General features: G+C 47.5%; 2 protein-coding genes across 2 annotated transcripts in view; both read right to left on the bottom strand.

Annotated features, from left to right (window-relative positions):
• Positions 1–15182, bottom strand: part of LOC139228497 (neural cell adhesion molecule 2-like) — a 127279-nt gene that overhangs the window by 96745 nt on the left and 15352 nt on the right. Inside the window, exon 2 of the mRNA XM_070859560.1 lies at positions 5590–5735. The gene's annotated coding sequence lies outside the window, so the exon portion shown is untranslated. The remainder of the gene's footprint in view (positions 1–5589; positions 5736–15182) is intronic.
• Positions 12995–15182, bottom strand: part of mfsd14a2 (major facilitator superfamily domain containing 14A2) — a 96446-nt gene continuing 94258 nt past the window's right edge. The window contains exon 12 of the mRNA XM_070859562.1: positions 12995–13876. Coding sequence (XP_070715663.1) covers positions 13850–13876 — 27 coding nt within the window. The 3' untranslated portion in view covers positions 12995–13849. The remainder of the gene's footprint in view (positions 13877–15182) is intronic.

Below are 15182 nucleotides of genomic sequence, written 5' to 3'. Positions count from 1 at the left end.
CTTGGTCTTAAGACCTCTCTTCATCATTAGTTCAGCAGGCGAGACTCCAGTAAATGTGTGTGGTCTTGTCCTGTAACTGAGTAATATGCATGACAGGCGGGTCTGCAGTGACCCTTGGGTTACTCGCTTCATACTCCGCTTTATGATTTGGACAGCACGTTCTGCTTGCCCATTGGATGCAGGTTTGAACGGTGCTGACCTTACGTGTTTGATATCATTGAGTTTCATGAACTCTTGAAACTCCTGACTGGTGAAGCACGATCCGTTGTCGCTAACAACGATGTCAGGCAGACCATGTGTCGCGAACATGACACTGAGATTCTCAATGGTAGCTGTGGATGTGCTGGATGACATGATTATACACTCTATCCACTTTGAATATGCATTCACCACAAAAAAAAACATCTTCCCCAGGAAGGGACCTGCAAAGTCGATCCTGGACCATGGTTTAAACGGCCACGACCACAGACTCAGCGGCGATTCCGCTGGTGCTTTGCTGAGCAGCATGCAAGTGTTGCACTGATGCACACATGATTCCAGATCAGAGTCAATTCCCGGCCACCATACATGAGACCTAGCAATGGCTTTCATCATTACAATGCCGGGATGCATGCTATGCAGCTCATGTACAAATTTCTCTCTCCTTTTCTTGGGCATAACAACACGATTGCCCCATAGTATACAATCCAACTGAATCGGCAATTCATCTTTGCGACGAACGTAAGGTTTGGTCTCCTCGCACGTTTGCTTGGGTATGGCAGACCAATCACCTTTGAGGATGCAACTCTTCACCACCGATAAAATCTGGTCCCAGCTGGTCCAGGTCTTAACTTGTTGAGCCGTGACAGGGGTTCCTTCACTCTCAAAAGCATCCATAACTAACAATAGGTCTGTCAGTTGTGGCGTTTCCACCTCCGGTGTGGGCAACGGCAGATGGCTCAAAGCATCGGCACAATTCTCGGTGCCAGGTCTATGGCGAATTACATAATCATAAGCAGATAATGTCAGCGCCCACCTCTGGATGCAGGATGAAGCATTGGTATTGATACCTTTGTTTTCAGAGAACAGTGAAATGAGCGGCTTGTGATCTATCTCCAGTCCAAACCAAAGATCAAACAGGTACTGATGCATCTTTTTAACCCCATACACACAGGCTAGTGCTTCTTTCTCTACCATGCTGTAGTCTCTTTCCGCTTTAGACAAACTTTTTGAAGCATACACGACTGGTTGAAGTTTACCCGACTTATTAGCTTGTTGGAGTACGCAACCAATTCCATAGGACGGAGCATCACAGGCCAATACTAAATGTTTACACGGGTCATAATATACCAGCAGCTTGTTAGAGCAAAGCAGATTAGTGGCTTTCTCAAAAGCTCTGTCTTGAGACGCACCCCAAACCCAGTTGTCACCTTTTCTTAGCAGCAGGTTAGACTGAGTACTGTTTAACTCCAAGAGGTATGACCTTGGCTCTGCTTTATTAAGGCCCAAAGTGAGTAATATACAAAATGGCTGGCCTTTAATACTTGGGCTGCATACACGTGCGTGCAGCCCACTGGCCTCCAACAGTGACGCCATCTAGTGGCTCGTGATCCCAAAAGTACATACATGACAATTTACAATCTATATTAACGCCTTGGAAGAATGGACTGAGTGTAATGTAGCCAAGTTTGCTGATGATACAAAGATGGGAGGAAAAGCAATGTGTGAGGAGGACACAAAAAATCAGCAAAAGGACATGGACAGGCTAAGTGAGTGGGCAAAATTTGGCAGATGGAGTATAATGTTGGAAAGTGTGAGGTCATGCACTTTGACAGAAAAAAATCAAAGAGAAAGTTATTATTTAAATGGAGAAAGATTGCAAAGTGCCACAGTACAGTGGGACCTGGGGGCATGAAACACAAAAGGATAGTATGAAGGTACAGCAAGGGATTAGGAAGGCCAATGGTATATTGGTCTTTATTGCAAAGGGGATGAAATATAAAAGCAGGGAAGTCTTGCTATATAAGGTATTGGTGAGGCCACAACTGGAATACTGTGTGCAGTTTTGGTTTCCATATTTACGAAAGGATATACTTGCTTTGGAGGCAGTTCAGAGAAGGTTCACTAGGTTGATTCCGGGGATGAGGGGGTTGACTTATGAGGAAAGGTTGTGTAGGTTGGGCCTCTACTCATTGGAATTCAGAAGAATGAGAGGTGATCTTATCGAAACATATAAGATTATGAGGGGGCTTGACAAGGTGGATGCAGAGAGAATGTTTCCACTGATAGGGGAGACTAGAGCTAGAGGGCATGATCTTAGAATAAGGGACCGCCCATTTAAAACAGGGATGAGGAGAAATTTCTTCTTTGAGAGGGTTGTAAATCTGTGGAATTCACTGCCTCAGAGAGCTGTGGAAGCTGGGACATTGAATAAATTTAAGACAGAAATAGACAGTTTCTTAAATGATAAGGGGATAAGGGGTTATGGGGAGCGGGCGGGAAGTGGAGCTGAGTCCATGATCAGATCAGCCATGATCTTATTGAATGGTGGAGCAGGCTCGAGGGGCCTTATGGCCTACTCCTGCTCCTATTTCTTATGTTCTTATGTTCTTATGTGCTTATACTCTAATTCCTTTGTAACAAAAGCTAACACACCATTTCCTTTCCTAGTTGCTCGCTGTACCTGCAGGTTAACTTTCTGTGATTTATGTACAAGGTCATCCAGGTCCCTCTGAATGCAAACATTTCCCAGTCTCTCACTATTCAAAAAATATTCTGCTTTTGTGTTTTTCCAACCAAAGTAGATAACTTCACACTTCTCCACATTGTATTCCATTTGCCATGTTCTTGCCCACTCAGTCAACCCATCTCTATCTCCCTGCAGCCTCTTTGTGTCCTCCTCACAGCTTACAATCCCACCTAGCTTTGTATCATCAGCAAACTTGGATACGTTACACTCAGTCCCTTCATCTGTCATTAATATAGATTGTGAATAGCTAGGCCCCAAGCATCGATCCTTGCGGTACCCCACTAGTTACAGCCTGCCAACCCGAAAAAGTCCCATTTATTCCTACTCTCTGTGAATCGGGTCATAATACAGGGTTGCAGAGCAGATCTCCAGTCGTCCTGGTTAACCCTTGCCACTGGACCAAGACCTCGCTCTGTCAAGCCCGTGTGGTGGCTGGTGTGCAACGGTCACCCCACGTTAAAAAAATCCACCCACAGGCATCTTCCACCCTTCAACATGTAGTTCGGGATCTGGGATATTAGGTCCTTCATTGAAACACCTGTGAACTGAACCCTTTTTGGTGTGGAAGCGAGTCACCCTCGATACGAGGGACTGCCTATGATGAATACAGGATTAGTCCGGAATATAAGCAAACAAAAATAATAAAACATAAGAACATAAGAAATAGGAGCCCCTCAAGCCTGCTCCGCCATTCAATAAGATCACGGTTGATCTGATCTTGGCCTCAACTTCACTTCCCCGCCCGCTCCCCATAACCCTTGACTCCCCTATTGTTCAAAAATCTGTCTATCTCAGCCTTGAATATATATTCAATGACCCAGCCTCCACAGCTCTCTAGGGTAGAGAATTCCACAGATTTACGACCCTCTGAGAAGAAATTCCTCCTCATCTCCATTCTAAATGGGCGGCCCCTTATTCTGAAACTATGCCCCCTAGTTCTAGATTCCCCCACGAAGGAAAACATCCTCTCTGCATCTACCCTGTCCAGCCCCCTCAGAATTTTATAGGTTTCAATAAGATCATGAATTTTTAGACAGAAATAATACTTGTGTTGTGTTACGGGCGGTCCATGGAATTTTTCTAACACAAGAGGGGGGCTCAGAAGCAAAAAGGTGGAGAAAGCCTGAATTAGATCATGGCCGATCTGTATCTTAGCTCCATCTACCCACCTTGGATCCATAACCCTTAATAACCTGACCCAACAAAAATCAATCAATCTCAGTTTAGAAATTGTCAATTGACCCCCGGCCTCTACAGCTCTTTTGGGGAGAGAGTTCCCGATTCCCACTGCCCTTTGTGTGAAGAAGTGCTCCCTGACATCACCCTGAACAGCCTGGCTCTAATTTTAAGGTTACGCCCCTTGTTCTGGACTCCTCCCACCAGAGGAAATAGTCTCTCTCTATCTACCCCATCAACTCCTTTAATCATCTTAAACACCTCGATTAAATCAACCCTTAATCTTCTAAACGCGAGGGAATACCGGCCCAGTCTGGGCAACCTGCCCTCGTCATTTAACCCTTTCAGGCCCGGTATCATTCTAGTGAATCTGTGCTGCACCCACCCCTCAGGAAGGATACATTTGGCACTGAGCCGCACAAGTAGAAATTAGCACAGGACTTGGTCAAAGAGGTCGGTTTTAAGGAACGTCTTGAAGGAGGAAAGAGAAGTAGGGAGGCGGAGAGGTTTAGGGAGGGAGTTCCAGAGCTTGGGGCCTAGGCAACAGAAGGCACGGCCACCGATGGTGGAGCGATTATAACCAGAGTTGCTCAAGGGGGCAGAGTTAGAGGAGCGCAGACATCTCCGGGGGGTTGTGGGGCTGGAGGAGATTGCAGAGATAGGGAGGGGCAAGGCCCAGAACTGAATGCAGTTCCTTCTGATACGGTTTAACCAGAGCTATATATAGCTGTAGCATCACTTCCTGCTCACTTGAGATAAAGGCTTTAAGAAAAAATAGATTTAGTGAGAAAAATGTTCTGTTGAAGAGCGTGGATAGGAATGACCTGTTCCCCTTAGCTGAGGGGTCAACAACCAGGACACAGATTTGAAGTAATTGGTAGGAGGATTAGAGAGGAGTTGAGAACTTTTTTCACCCAGAGGATGGTGGGGACCTGGAAGAGTATATCCAAGGACCCTGTGCTCGCTGACCTACATTGGCTCCCTGTCCAGCAACGCCTCGATTTCAAAATTCTCATCCTTATTTTCAAATCCCTCCATGGCCTCGCCCCTCCCTATCTCTGTAATCTCCTCCAGCCCCACAACCCCCCGAGATGTCGGCGCTCCTCTAATTCTGCCCTCCTGAGCATCCCCGATTATAATCGCTTCACCATTGGTGGCCGTGCCTTCTGTTGTCTGGGCCCCAAGCTCTGGAACTCCCTCCCTAAACCTCTCCGCCTCTCTATCCTCCTTCAAGACACTCCTTAAAACCGACCTCTTTGTCCAACCTGCGCTCATTTCTACTTATGCGGCTCGGTGTCAAATATTTATTGCATAATACTCCTGTGAAGCACCTTGGGACGTTTCACTACATTAAAGGCGCTATATAAATACAATTCCCTCTTCCCTTGGTTGTGTGAGCTCCACACATGCCTAACACACCTACCAAACTGCTTGTCCAATAAAAGAAAGAACTTGCATTTATATAGTGCCTTTCATGGCCTTAGGAAGTCCCAAAGCGCTTTACAGCCAATCAAGTACTTTTGGAGTGTAGTCATGTTTGTAATGTGGAAAACGCGGCAACCAATTTGTGCACAGCAAGCTCCCACAAACAGCAATGTGATAATGACCAGACACTGGCCCTGAACTTCCGCTTGGAGGCTTCTTTCGAACGAATGCCTGCGACTGGAGAATTTTTACGAATTTACCTGGTGGTCCGGGAGGAGCCTGGGATTCCAGTGGGAAGGCCTTCTCTTCCCATGCTGTGGAGCGAGTTCCCGTCCTCCAGGTTCCCACGCAGAAGGTGCAGCTTTCTCATTGACAGCAATAACTCCGTATCTACATGCACCCATTGCTATTAATGAGGGGAAAAAATAAACACACTAAACACCATAATAAAAAATAAAAAACACACCTCACATAATTAAAATTAATTGAAATTAAAGTTAATAAATGTCTTAGAAAAAAAATATATTTTTGTGATTTTTTTTCAAGTTTTGTAATTAGGGTTAAAAATAAACTTACCTTAATGGGCAGGGTTTTTAACATTAAAATGTGTTTTTAAAATATTATTTTTATATGTTTTTGTATGTTTTAAAACTCTTATGCTGGTAAAAGTAGGTTATGCGCCTGCTTTTATCAGGCGCAAGAGTTTTCATGACATTCTCTGGGCAAGAGTTGGGTAAATACCGCAATCTTGCCCATGCGAAAGTCCTGTGTGGGGATACGGAGGGCCAGAGCTCGACAGATCGGAAAAGGCATTTTTCGGCGCATGGGTGAAACCTTAAACCGAGACCCCATCTGCTCTCTCAGGTGGATGTAATAGATTCCATGGCACTATTTTGAAGAAGAGCAGGGGAGTTATCCCCGGTGTCCTGAGGCCAATATTTATCTCTCAAATCAACATCACTAAAAAACTGATTATCAGGTCATTATCACATTCCTGTGTGTAGGAGCTTGCTGTGCGCAAATTGGCTGTCGCGTTTCCCACATTACAACAGTGACCACACTCCAAAATTACTTCATTGGCTGTAAAGCACTGTGAGACGTCCGGTGGTTGTGAAAGGCACTATATAAATGCAAGTCTTTCTTTACTAAATCATCAGTTACTGGGGCCTTCCAGTTTTTCTTGGACTGCATTTAGAGAACAACTAGTATATATTTTTTGGAAAGGGACATTTTTCCCTGGAGGAGCAGTATAATTTTCCTGTTGCTGTAAACCACATCCCTCCGGTTGAAGATTATTTGTGAATAATGGTTTCCTACAACATAATTACATTTCACATTCTGATTGTTGCATGCTTGTAAATGATGGCCACGGGGTAATTCCAAAAAGGGACCTCCACAGTTCAGGAAGATGAACCTTTTTTCTGCATTTCATTTAAATATTTTTCAAGAGACAGGGTCCTCGACATTGGGCTGCAGTTACCTGCGATCGGGAGGGGCAAAATCCCGCTGGGACCCTCAGCCAGCTCGCCAACAAAGAGGCTTTGAATTTTGGGAACCTACATCACCAGCAGCGACACTGGGGTAGGTTCGGGGTGATGTGGGGGGCAATGATCGGGGGGGGGGGGGAGAGGGGGTGATCGGGAGCATGAGGGGGCGATCGGGGTGGGGGGGGGGGGGTGGTGATCGGGAGGGGAAGGGTGATCGGGAGGGCGTGATTGGGAGGGGGCGATTGGGAGGGGAAGAGGGTGATCGCGAGGGGGTGATGGGGGAGGGTGAGAGGGAGCGGGAAGGGGAGGAGGTGATTGGGAGGGGGAGGGGTTGAGGGTGATTGGGAGGGGGTGATTGGGAGGGGAGAGGGTGATCGGGAGGGGGTGATTTGGAGGGGGTGATTGGGAGGGAGTTATTTGGAAGGGGATGGGGAGGGTGTGATTTGGAGGGGGAAGGGGGAGGGGGTGATTGGGAGGGTGTGATTTGGAGGGGGAAGGGGAGGGGGTGATTGGGAGGGGGAAGGGGTGATTTGGAGGGGGAGGGGAAGGGGTGATTTGGAGGGGATGATTGGGAGGGAGTGATTTGGAGGGGGAAGGAGAGGGGGTGATTGGGAGGGGGAAGGGGAGGAAGTGATTGGGAGGAGGAAGGGGGAGGGGAGGGGTGATTTGGAGGGGGTGATTGGGAGGGAGTGATTTGGAGGGGGAAGGGGAAGGGGGTGATTGGGAGGGTGTGATTTGGAGGGGGAAGGGGAGGGGGTGATTGGGAGGGGGAAGGGGTGATTTGGAGGGGGAGGGGAAGGGGTGATTTGGAGGAGATGATTGGGAGGGAGTGATTTGGAGGGGGAAGGGGAGGGGGTGATTGGGAGGGGGAAGGGGAGGAAGTGATTGGGAGGAGGAAGGGGGAGGGGAGGGGTGATTTGGAGGGGGTAATTGGGAGGGAGTGATTTGGAGGGGGAAGGGGAGGGGGTGATTTGGAGGGGAAGTGGAGGGGGTGATTTGGAGGGGGAAGGGGAGGGGGTGATTGGGAGGGGGAAGGGGAGTGGTTGATCGGGAGGGGGAAGGGCTGATTGGAAGGGGGAAGGGGAGGGGGTGATTGGGAGGGGAGGATGGGGGAAAGTGGGCTTGGGTGGGTGTGGGGCAAGGTGGGGGTGAAGAGTGAGGTGGGGGGTGTACCCGGTGGGGTGCAGAATTCCTTTGCTCTTCTTTGAAATAGTGGCCTTGGCTGGAATATTTTGCACCACACTTTAGGAAGGATGTCAAGGCATTGGAAAGGAATGCAGAGGAAATTTACGAGAATGGTTCCAGGGATAAGGAACTTCAGTTAGGTGGAGACACTGGAGAAGCTGGGATTGTTCTCAGAGCAGAGAAGGTAATGGGGGGATTTAATTCAGGTGTTCAACATTAAGGGTTTTGATAGAGTGAATAAGGATAAACTGTTTCCAGTGGCAGGAGGGTCGGTAACCAGAGGACACAGATTTATTGTAAAGCCAACATGTTCATACTCCAGGCGTTGCTATGGGATCTGGGTCTTACCTTATTTGGTATCGTAGGCAATAGAACCGGAGCACCATAAGAAAGACTTGCATTTATATAGCGACTTTCACAACCTCAGGATGTCCCAAAGCGCTTCACGCTCAATGGAGTTCTTTTGGAGTGTAGTCACTAATATGGGAAATGCGGCAGCCAATTTGCGCACAGTAAGCTCCCACAAACAGCAATGTGATAATGACCAGATAATCTGTTGTTTTGTTAGTGAAGTTGATTTACAGATAAATATTGGACCGAGACATTAGGGAGTACTCCTCTGCTCCTCTTCAAAATAGTGGCCGTGGGAACTTCTCCGTCCACCTGAGAGAGCAGACGGGATCTCACCAAAACTAGGCTTCTTAATCTTTTATACTGTTCTAGCTTTTGTCACGGGTGACAGATTAGGAAAAGGGAAGGTGCAACGAGACCTGGGTGTCATGGTACATCAGTCATTGAAGGTTGGCATGCAGGTACAGCAGGCGGTTAAGAAAGCAAATGGCATGTTGGCCTTCATAGCGAGGGGATTTGAGTACAGGGGCAGGGAGGTGTTGCTACAGTTGTACAGGGCCTTGGTGAGGCCACACCTGGAGTATTGTGTACAGTTTTGGTCTCCTAACTTGAGGAAGGACATTCTTGCTATTGAGGGAGTGCAGTGAAGATTCACCGGACTGATTCCCGGGATGGTGGGACTGACCTATCAAGAAAGACTGGATCAACTGGGCTTGTATTCACTGGAGTTCAGAAGAGTGAGAGGGGACCTCATAGAAACGTTTAAAATTCTGACGGGTTTGGACAGGTTGGATGCAGGAAGAATGTTCCCAATGTTGGGGAAGTCCAGAACCAGGGGTCACAGTCTAAGGATAAGGGGTAAGCCATTTAGGACCGAGATGAGGAGAAACTTCTTCACCCAGAGAGTGGTGAACCTGTGGAATTCTCTACCACAGAAAGTGGTTGGGGCCAATTCACTAAATATATTCAAAAGGAAGTTAGATGAAGTCCTTACTACTCGGGGGATCAAGGGGTATGGCGAGAAAGCAGGAAGGGGGTACTGAGGTTTCATGTTCAGCCATGAACTCATTGAATGGCGGTGCAGGCTAGAAGGGCTGAATGGCCTGCTCCTGCACCTATTTTCTATGTTTCTATGTTATAGGTGCACTTTTAAGATCGCTGCACTCATTTTACAGGTCAAAACCCCAGACTACATAATACATGAGCTACATTGGTGAATAACAACAACTTGCGTTTATATAGCACCTTTAAGGCAGTAAAATGTCCCACAGCGCTGCACAGGAGCAATTATCAAACAAAATTTGACACCAAGCCACATAAGGAGATATTAGGACAGATGACCAAAAGCTTGGTCAAAGAGGGATAAAACATAATTCTACGATCCACCCTGTTTCCACTGAGCTTCCACTTGTTCTATAAGCTTCATGCCCTTGACACGACTGATTGATTTATGTTCAGCCTCTCCTGATGTGGTCCTGCTCCCCAGGCTGAAGTTATTCTGTGCCTCTAGACTCGACTATTCCAACACACTCCTGGCCCGCCTCCTACCTTCTGCCCTCCGTAAACGTAAGCACATCCAAAACTCTGCTGCCTGTAGCTGACCTACATTGGCTCCCGGTCCAGCAATACCTCAATTTTAAAATTATCATTTTCAAAATCCCTCCATGGTCCCTCGCCCCTCCCTATCTCTGTAATCTCCTCCAGCCCCACAACCCTCCGAGATCTCTGCGCTCCTCCAATTCTGCCCTCTTGTACATTCCCTGATTTTAATCGCTCCGCCATTGGTGACTGTGCCTTCAGCTGCCTGGGCCTTAAGCTCTGGAATTCCATCTTTTTAAACCTCTCCACCTCTCTCTGTTCCTTTATGATGCTCCTTAAAGCCTACCTCTTTGACCAAGCTTTTGGTCACCTGTCCTAATTTCTCCTTCTGTGGCTTGGTGTCAACATTTTGTCTGATAATCGCCTTGGGACGTTAAAGGTGCTCTATAAATGCAAGTTGTTGTTGTAAGGAGTTAGGCAATTTTGAAGTCCTGGGAAAGGAAGAGTTCTCGAGTAGGAGGTGGTACAACAATTCTTCATTTCAACACAGTGAGGATTGATGCAGGAGTGAGAACATGTAAGGCACGGTATTGATAGAGACAGGAGAAATGTGAGAGAGAGAGAAAGAGAGGTCGGATGCTGGGGGCGAGTAACGGATTACCAGGTACAGCAATGATGGGAAAAAAACAAGTCAGAAAAAGACTGATTGTGGAAAAGTGAAAGATCGATTCTTAATAAATTGTTTCTCTAGAAAGAAGACTTGCATTTATATAGCACCTTTCACGACCTCAGGATGTCTCAAAGCGCTTTACAGCCAATGAAGTACTTTTTGGAGTGTAGTCACTGCTGTAATGTAGGTAATTTACACACAGCAAGCTCCCACAAACAGCAATGTGATAAAGACCCGATAATCTGTTTTAGTGATATTGATTGAGGGCTAAATATGGGCCCAGGACACGGGGGATAACTCCCCTGCTCTTCTTCGATTATAATGCCATGGGATCTTTTACGTCCACCTGAGAAAGTGGACAGGGCCTCGGTTTTAACATCTCATCTGAAAGACAGCTCCTCCGACAGTGCGGCGCGCCCTCAGCACTATATTGGGAGTGTTAGCCTAGATTTGTGTGCTCAAGTGTCTGGAGTGGGACTTGATCCTACAATCTTGACTCATGGCGGTGAGAGTGCTGCCCACTGACTCTTCAAAAATGTACAACTTGCCCCTAACTAGATTCCACCAGAACCTTATGCTTTGGGGTTTCAAATGAAGTGAATCAACTTAGGAGACTATGGCCCTATTTTCACCATGATGGTGCGCCGTTTTTTGGAATCCAAATGTTTCTTGGTGTGAAATTCTCACTTTCCAACTTTCGCCAACGTTTGGACTCCGGCGGGAGAGGGGTCATTTGGGGCCCTTTCGGCAGCGGTGGGGTAGCAGTCCTTTCGGGGGAGCGGGCTTCAGCGTCTCAGGTTGTCCTGGCAACTTCAACTTTTCGCGCATGCCCAGAGAGTTTTTAGCGCAGACTTGCAGCTCTGCCCCCGAGACTAACTTTGGAGAGCGCAGCGCCAAATTCAAATATTTCTTTGGCGAAAGAAACAATTTTTTTTCTGGCGCAAACGTACACAAAAAAATCATATGTTAACATGCGCGGGTGCCAAAAATCCAGCAAGTGAAAAATAGGAGCCTATGTACTGATCTCAGTGACTGCTGGCTAGCACTGGGATCAGTAACGGCTAGAAAAACTTGTTTGAAGATGATTAACTGCCACATCCTGAACCTCTGCCCAATATTTCCAGAAGTATATTAAAACTGAGGCACACTCATCAAGCACATCCTTTTACTTGTGGATTTACACAAATAATAGATTCATGGAACCGCTTAACTTTCCATTTCCCCTCTGTCGGTTACTTGACCATTGTTTGTGAAACTCTGTGGTCACTTAGTGTTGACGGAACTGGAGAGAATTAAAAAGAACCTACCATAATGGTCATTTATTTTTAGCAAATAGCAGAGATAAACGGTACAACATTCACTAGACTTGAGTGACCCAGTATCCTTTGTCCATTAGCCTCAAGGATATGTCAAGGCTAGCAGCAAGCTCTATACACGAAAGCACATGGTTTACTGGAAAACTTTTAAAAAGAGTAATCTATCCTCCAACAGTTTCAGATGATGGATCAAAAAAACATATTTTTGTAACAAAAAAAAGTCAGCAATTGTTCCTCCCTATCCCGAATAATTGATTGTGGCTTTCCCCAGCTGAGATATCTCATCCACACATTCTCTGTGCTACTTCTTTGGCCAAGCTTTTGATCATCTGCGCTAATTTTTCTCATGTTTTTTATATTTGTTCCTGGGATGTAGGCATCGCTGGCAAGGCCGGCATTTATTGCCCATCCCTAATTGCCCCTTGAGAAGGTGGTGGTGAGCCGCCTTCTTGAACCGCTGCAGTCCGTGTGGTGAAGGTGCTCCCACAGTGCTGTTAGAGGGGGAGTTCCAGGATTGTGACCCAGAGACAGTGATGTATTTCCAAGTCTGAATGGTGTGTGACTGGGAGGGGAACGTGGAGGTGGTGGTGTTCCCATGCGCCTGCTGCCCTTGTCCTTCTAGGTGGTAGAGGTCGCGGGTTTGGGAGGTGCTGCCGAAGAAGCCTTGGCGAGTTGCTGCAGTGCATCTTGTAGATGGTATACATCATCATCACCATAGGCAGTCCCTCGAAATTGAGGAAGACTTGCTTCCACTCTAAAAGTGAGTTCTTAGATGATTGAACAGTCCATTACGGGAATTACAGTCTCTGTCACAAGTGGGACAGACAGTGGTTGAAGGAAAGGGTGGGTGGGGAGTCTGGTTTGCCGCACGCTCCTTCCGCTGCCTGCGCTTGCTTTCTGCATGCTCTCGGCGATGAGACTCAAGGTGCTCAGCGCCCTCCCGGATGCTTTTCCTCCACTTAGGGTGGTCTTGGGCCAGGGACTCCCAGGTGTCGGTGGGGATGTTGCACTTTATCAAGGAGGCTTTGAGGGTGTCCTTGTAACGTTTCCTCTGCCCACCTGGGGTTCGCTTGCCGTGAAGGAGTTCCGAGTAGAGCGCTTGCTTTGGGAGTCTTGTGTCAGGTATGCGAACAATGTGTCCTGCCCAATGGAGCTGGTCGAGTGTGGTCAGTGCTTCGATGCTGGGGCTGTTGGCCAGATCGAGAACACTAATGTTGGTATGTCCCAGGGGATTTGCAGGATCTTGCGGAGACATCATTCGGGGTATTTCTCCAGCGATTTGAGATGTCTACTGTATGTGGTCCACGTCTCTGAGCCATACAGGAGGGCGGGTATCACTGCAGCCCTGTAGACCATGAGCTTGGTGCCATATTTGCGGGCCTAATCTTCAAAAACTCTCTTCCTCAGGCGGCCGAAGGCTGCGCTGGCGCACTGGAGGCGGTGTTGAACCTCGTCATCTGTGTCTGCCCTTGCTGATAGTAGGCTCCCAAGGTATGGAAAGTGGTCCACGTTTTCCAGGACCGTGCCATGGATTTTGATGACTGGGGGTCAGTGCTGTGTGGCGGGCTCAGGTTGGGGGAGGACCTTTGTCTTATGTATGTTTAGTCTAAGGCCTATGCTTTCGTACGCCTCAGTGAAGATGTTGACTATGACTTGGAGTTCAGTCTCTGAATATACGCAAACGCAAGCGTCGTCTGCGTACTGCAGTTCGACGACAGAGGATGGGACGGTCTTGGATCTGGCCTGGAGGTGACGAAGGTTGAACAGGTTCCCACCGTTTCTGTAGTTTAGTTCCACTCCAGCGGGGAACTTGTTGAGTGTGAGGTGGAGTATTGCAGCGAGGAAGATCGAGAAGAGGGTTGACGCGACGACGCAGCCCAGCTTGACCCCAGTCCGGACGTGGTCAGTGCCTCACTGCTAACCTGGTGACCCTTGATGATCCCGAGACGCAGAATGCCCACAGCGCTTGGTCTCACCTCCAGGCCACCATAATCAGTGCCTGCGAAGAAACATAGAAACATAGAAAATAGGTGCAGGAGTACGCCATTCGAGCCTGCACCGCCATTCAATAAGATCATGGCTGATCATTCAACCTCAGTATCCCTTTCCTGCTTTCTCTCCATACCCCTTGATCCCTTTGGCCGTAAGGGCCATATCTAACTCCCTTTTGAATATATCTAACCAACTGGCCTCAACAACTTTCTGTGGTAGAGAATTCCATAGGTTAACCACTCTCTGAGTGAAGAAGTTTCTCCTCATTTCGGTCCTAAATGGCTTATCCCTTATCCTTAGACTGACCCCTGGTTCTGGAACTCCCCAGCAACAGGAACATTCTTCCTGCCTTTAACTTGTCCAATCACGTCAGAATTTTATATGTTTCTATGAGATCCCCTCTCATTCTTCTAAACTCCAGTGGATACAAGCCCAGTTGATCCAGTCTCTCCTCATATGTCAATCCTGCCATCCCGGGAATCAATCTAGTGAACCTTCGCTGTACTCCCGCAATAGCAAGAATGCCCTTCCTCAGATTAGGGGACCAAAACTGAGCACAATATTCCAGGTGTGTGGCCTCACCAAAGCCCTGTACAACAGCAGTAAGACCTCCTGCTCCTATACTCAAATCCTCCAGCTATGAAGGCCAACATGCCATTTGCCTTCTTCACCGCCTGCTGTACCTGCATGCCAAACTTCAATGACTGATGTACCATGACACCCAGGTCTCGCCTTTTCCTAATCTGTCACCATTCAGATAATATTCTGTTTTCCTGTTTTTGCCACGAAAGTGGATAACCTCACATTTATCTACAATACATTGCATCTGCCATGCATTTGCCCACTCATCTAACCTGTCCAAGTCACCCTGCAGTCTCTTAGCATCCTCCTCACAGCTCACACCGCCACCCAGCTTAGTGTCATTTGCAAACTTGGAGATATTACATTCAATTCCTTCATCTAAATCATTGATGTATATTGTAAATAGCTGGAGATGCTCGGCCACTCAACCAGGAAACACCAGGACTGGTTTGATGAGAATGACCAGGAAATCCAAGAGCTAATAAATTGCAAGCACAGGGCATTTCTGAATCTAAAACAACAACCCAACTCGGAAGCAGTAAAGCAGCTTTACAGACGGCTTAAGACCAAGGTTCAACAAAAAACCCGCAACCTAAAGAATAGATGGTTGGTGGAGAAAGCACAGGAGATTCAATAGCCGGCCAACAGCCATGATGTGCGAAGATTCTTCACTGCAGTCAAGTCCACCTATGGCCCAAGCACCCAAGGCCCCACCCTACTGCTGGCCAAGA

The sequence above is a fragment of the Pristiophorus japonicus genome, chromosome 18, assembly GCF_044704955.1.
Source record: "Pristiophorus japonicus isolate sPriJap1 chromosome 18, sPriJap1.hap1, whole genome shotgun sequence".
In the NCBI taxonomy this organism is placed as follows: Eukaryota; Metazoa; Chordata; class Chondrichthyes; family Pristiophoridae; genus Pristiophorus; species Pristiophorus japonicus.
Note: the sequence above shows the minus strand (reverse complement) of the source record. Positions and strands in the feature narration are given on the sequence as shown.